Source organism: Anneissia japonica, unplaced genomic scaffold (assembly GCF_011630105.1).
Source record: "Anneissia japonica isolate Jap-2015-1 unplaced genomic scaffold, ASM1163010v1 scaffold287760_len733007_cov179, whole genome shotgun sequence".
Classification (NCBI taxonomy): domain Eukaryota; kingdom Metazoa; phylum Echinodermata; class Crinoidea; order Comatulida; family Comatulidae; genus Anneissia; species Anneissia japonica.
This window is the reverse complement of record NW_022699005.1, coordinates 18,382-24,315: the sequence shown is the minus strand read 5'-3', so window position 1 is coordinate 24,315 and position 5,934 is coordinate 18,382. Positions and strand designations below refer to the sequence as shown.

Below are 5,934 nucleotides of genomic sequence, written 5' to 3'. Positions count from 1 at the left end.
ACAAATAAATATACTTTTTTTAGGCCCCGGAGTTTGCATTACTAGGTTGGTTCCACCCCACCCCCCAGAGATGCACTGTTTTATATTTATAAGTACTACATGGGGTACAAACATAACAGGCTAATTCCGGGCCGCCCACTCACCTATTTGATCAAAGCATTATTATTTGTCATTCTATTCTTGGCCATAAAATTTACGGCGTCATAAACTAATTCGGGCCTATCCCCCAGCTGTAAGTGTGATATCAGATATTGTTGAATGACTTCGTTTTTGTATACCACAGACAACTCTGGGCCGGTTTGAGCCATATAGTTTTGCATTGCTTGGTTGGTTTGGACCCCAGACATCAGATGAGCACTTTTATTTGCATGGCGTTATTTTCCATGCTATTTTACTGACAACTTGTTCAAATATGCATGTAACAATACATCCTAGAGTTACATTCAAGTTGCACATGGGGCCTATGTACGACGAGCAATTTAGAAAAGCTCGCCAGGGAAGTCTATTATACCAGGGAAGGTTCTACACACAGAACTGATGCTAAAGTTGGTAGCTTGTCGAAATACACAGGAGAACTCAATAGGACTATATAAGTCAGGGAACAACCAGCCCTTTCGTCTGAACCCGCCTCTTGCTGACCTCCTTTTCCCGATTTCATTTGATTAAGGCAAGAAAAATTTTCCCGTTTCTTGATACAGATCCCATTGAAGTCAAGCATGGGCTGCTTCATTTGTAAGTACTGTACAATAGACCCAGGCCCTAATTGGAGATCAGCATAAGGTCAACAGGTTCGTACGAGGTATAATAAATATAATAGTTATTTGGAATGGGTTTTGTTGGTTTATTTTTTTTTTAGGGTCTGGGTGGCAACCCATCCCACGAGGATGGGATTTTGGCGTGAACATCCAGACTCAAGTGTTAATTTTACCAAGAAACTGTATGCATGGGGACAATGATGATTACTTTCAATATTGTATAATTATTTTCAATCATATTTATGCATACCGTACTTTTATACAGGCTACCAATTGTACAACTTTCTGCTATATTTTCTGGCCTATGCCGAATTAAAATAGGCATTTTTATGTTAAAAATGTAATACATGTTCACTGTGGTTAGTGATACAATCATTATTTTAATGTTATGGGTTTAGTTTGTATTGTTATACTATTTTCTGATTGTTATAATTTTCGTCATTTAATAAATGACATGTTCCATCCGATGATGGTTTCTCAGTGTCGATTATTTTGTATGTGTATTTCCAGCCCGACCAGGACACAACAATCATATTCCTTAAACTAAAACATGATTTCGCGGTTGCTCCGAGGAACTCATTACTGAAAAATTGGCCATCGGAGGTGGTGATGCAATGTGGCTTAATTTACCTAATTACGTTTTTCCCCCCATTTCTTGTAAATAAAAAATGTATTTCTTTTAAATTCGTAAATGAAATCTTAAATTGTAAGGAATTTGTAAATATTAAAGAAAATATCTTATAGTAACAATTTTTCTAGTAAAAGATTTTATTGTTTTTTTTTTGTAGTAGTGGTAGTTTTTAAATTATATTATTACTATAATGTAAAGATTTTTTTTAATGAGTGTAAAATATAGGTCTATTGTTAACTGCAATGCCAGATTTTATTGAATAAAAAAGACTTAGACCTAATTAAAACCAATTATTTTTATTTACTTTACTTTATTTTTTTAATTCAACTTTAGGCAAAAGATATGGCAAAACCGCAATCTAAAACTTTTTTTTTCCATACAATTGCTAATTGCAATCAGGGAGCCTTCCTCATTCCGTCCAGGATTGCTACGCAGCACAAATATTGCAATAAAAACGCTGGAATTTTAAGGAAATCAGTCTAATTATTTTCCTTAGTGGCAATTCCTTCAAAATACAGAAAAACCCAATTTTTTACATTGACTAAGTATGGGGTTCAGTATATTCCTTAGTGGTATCTTACAACACAGTCTTATAAGGTAGAAAGTGCCACTGAATACAACAAGAAAAAACATTAAGGTTGCTTAATACTCAAGGACAGGTCATTGGAAAACATTATAGACAGAAGTTCCCATGCATCGGAAAACAGTTCTTGGCGTTCAGGGGAAATAAAATCGTGCAATAGATCTTCTACTCCGTTACCCCACAAGACCCAAAAAAAAAAAATGTTTCCCATTCTCAGTATTCTTATTATTTTGCCTATTTGAGGATTAAAATGTGCCTTGATGTTTTGCTTATTTGTTTTTAACGTTTAAGCAATTTCAGCCTCAGTATTATTTTAAAATATGTTTAAAAAAAAAGAAGCGTATGATCACGTAATTATTATTTTTAAATGCTTTTTTTCTTTGGGCTTCTTTAGTACTTATGTTATTCATAAAGGCAGAAGGAACGGAAGATTGTTTATAGGATGTAAAGTGGGTCTGTTATATTTCTTACATTATGTAGATTACATATTGCAACATTTGAGGTTACATTAATTTAAAATATATGTTAAATAAGGATTAGGCCTAGTAAGCTTATTCATGACTTTAAAGAAAATATATAATTTAAGATATATATATATATATATATATATATATATATATATGATATTGAAGGAAGGGGACCAGGCGATTTATGTTCGCAATAGCGTCGTATGTTTCCATGATCATAGGCCTATACATATTCCACTGGCTCTGGGGCGGATGCAGAATTAGGCTGTAGGGTGTGAGTGAGAGTCGACACCGCCTAAGACCCACCATGGCTGAGGTCAGAAAATGTTGAGAATATAGACTAAGGTGCCCGGATATTGCAATCTCATGCCTTAAAAATCTTACCGGTATGTCTATGTACATTTTTTTTGTTGGGGATGTGGTGGGATGGGATTGCACCCTCTGCATTCGCCCAAGCAGCTCTTATGGAGCGGACTTTTGTATTTTTGCCCTTTAAAAGAATCCTCTTGCAGTACAGATATTGTACCCAGGACCATGGAATTGAAAGGCAAGAACCTCAACTCTAGGTTGATACTATTTTATGATATTTTTAATGTGGTGGTACGCCAGGTAATTCTAAGCGCACATATTTACCAGAGCATGCATAATGAGTTTTCTGTTCAATTATATTATAGATAGATACGATTACATTTATAGGAAATACAAGGTTTAAAATTTCAATATTAATTACACATAGGTGTATTAGAAACACACTTACCATATATTCCATGTTCGACGCGGGTCCAGGTGAAACATTCCGTCTGTGGTAATTGTGACGGTCAACGATGGCTTGGATTTGTTCTGCAGTAAATGCAGTGGATCGACGTTTTCTTGAGTGAATTTCTTCACTCGCTGGTATCACCTTTATAGACTTGTTGGATTTCATTATACGTGGTGTCTCTGCGAATCCACGTTGGAAAATCACGAAGAACGCGATTACAACGACAAGGTATCGTTGTAACATTTTGTTTGATGAAAAGGGACAAGTTTGGTTGTGTCGACAAATTCGCTATGTCCTTCGTAAGAATCCGCACTTACGTAAGGACAATTAGTGTGTACAGTAGCCTATTTATTTAGAGTAAATCACAATTATCACTGAAGCTTATCAGAAAATTGTGAGCTACACAACACAATTTATATCAATTGTGTGTTTTTTTAACCTTGTGGTGATGACGTAAATATATTAGGATTAGGCCTATTTATACCACAGTAGGCACACTACCGTAACCAGCAGGGAAGGAGGAGCTTCATATTTTAATTACTACCGGTAAATAACGTAGATGATTGATATTTCTCCCTGTGACGTTTTGCCCGTTCCGCTGTAAACTATCTATGAACGGCATGGTCAAAATATGTTATGAAAGTTAAATCAATAAACTGATGAAAGAAGAACGTTATACTATAGTTTTATGTTTCCTGGAATAATACTTTCTTAGATTAAAACCAAAATTATCTATATTAAATACTTGATCCCTTCCGATATTACGACATGTAGATTACATATATTCAATTATTATTATCATCATCATAATCATTATTGTTATTCATGAATAATGTCACTCTGTTTTGTCGTTCAATTGTTGCCAGATAAATCATCGTTTCTTAAGTGTCAATCATTTTAACAACTGACCAATAAGAACAGAGCCAGTGCTACGTGTTGTCCCTCAAACGTACGTGTTTAAGTACATAGGCCTATGCTATCGTTTTGTATGACCTTAGTACTATCCAATGGCAGTGCTTAGAGGAAAAGTCCATTGTACTAGAAGGTGCTGCATCCACCAATATTTACCTCACCTACCAATATTTTATCCATTTATTCGCATAGACCCTTGAACAGTGGACTGTTGAAAGATTTCTGAAATTATTTTGAAAAGGGAGTACTCTAGTGTTAAGAAAATTTACACATATAAATGCTCTAAAAATCCTCTGGGGTTTTTTGCTGACCAATTTCATTTTGTAGATTTTTTTCGTATCCCTCTCTTTCTTTTCCTTAATAGGAATGAAGTCAATCTAGTCCAATATGTAGTGTAAGAATCATGAATCCCTTATGTATGAGGGGACCAAAAATCTTACTTAAGGGATTATTAAAAAATGAAAAGGGAAAAAAAAGTAAAAAAAAAAAAATAATAATTTTGGAGGAGCGGGAAGGTCTATTAAAGTGGATGATGTTGGTCGGTTGAGTTTCAGAGGGTGGTGGGTATCACTCTAACAATAAGAATTTTATTAGTGGAGACTGAGAAAATTGCTTTATTTTGCATTTCCTATGTATGTTTTGATCATTGTTATTTCTTTGATTGACTTACGACAAATTACTATGTCTCTTTGTGAATTTTAACAAATGATTTGGTTAGAGTATTCGTCGGCAAAAACACTGATTTCAGTAAGACTAAGTATAAACATTGGGGTATCGAGTTTAAACGGGACCCGATAAAACCAACAAGCTTTTTTGTTAGGACGCACTAGCACGGAATTCTAACAAGCCAAACATCCAATTATGTGGACAGATTTGATATCATAGATGAGAAAGCTGAAAATCAATTAAACCACTTGGCGGATAATTATCCACCTCAAAAATACAACTCAACCGGTTAACTCGAATCATTCGGTTACAATGAAGACACATCGAGCCCTACTTCACCAACGATAGGTCGTCTACAAGCACACATCCGGGTAAGTCAACATAATCCAGTATTCTTAGTTGTTAACGTAATGATCTGTCAATGTTCACGACTAATGTGCCTATAATATAAATTATAAACTTATCATATGTTGATTTTACAAACTTATTATTATTTTATTTGAAATCATCGATACTGTGTCTGCTTAATAGAATCTTGTCGATCTACTGTAAACGACCAATAAATTCTTAACATCTCTAACAACGCAGACAGCGTCGTATGACAAGCCGGACTCGATTCGTCAAAAATATTAAACATGTTTAATATTCTACGACGCGACTGTCCCCGACGCAAACCATCGCGTCTGCACACAGACCCCACGCTACAACAAATCGCGTCAGGCTGTAATGAACGACGCTGTCTGAGTTTGCCTTAAAACGCAGACGCGTGGATTGCGTAAGGAAAAAAAGCGTCAAAGAATATTAAAATTATCTCACGACGGCTTAAGACTGTCCCCGACGACTAATCGCATTTGACTGTGCCGTACGACCCTGTCTGAGTTGGCCTTAACTCACATGACCCGATTAGACAACAAATCACGTCGGGCTGCGTATTACGACACGCTGTCTGCGTTGGCCTAGAGTTAGTGAGAGCGACAGGGATTGGTTGTCTCTTTCTGTTACGAAACATATACAGGGGTGGCGCGCCAGGATTTGCCCGAGGGGCGGGGGACGAGGTACCCCACGGGGGGGGGGCGATGCCCTGACGTGGGTTCAGATTTCTCCGACAAGGGTAATCCAACTACATGTATTACAACTCACAATTTCTCCCTATCTCAGCG

At 36.2% G+C, this 5,934-nt stretch overlaps 1 protein-coding gene across 1 annotated transcript in view; it reads right to left on the bottom strand.

Annotated features, from left to right (window-relative positions):
* The window catches only part of LOC117102786 (cysteine-rich venom protein Mr30-like), a 35,065-nt gene extending 31,466 nt beyond the window's left edge, over window positions 1-3,599 (bottom strand). The window contains exon 1 of the mRNA XM_033243194.1: window positions 3,194-3,599. Coding sequence (XP_033099085.1) covers window positions 3,194-3,439 — 246 coding nt within the window. The 5' untranslated portion in view covers window positions 3,440-3,599. The remainder of the gene's footprint in view (window positions 1-3,193) is intronic.
* Window positions 3,600-5,934: the final 2,335 nt, after the last annotated feature.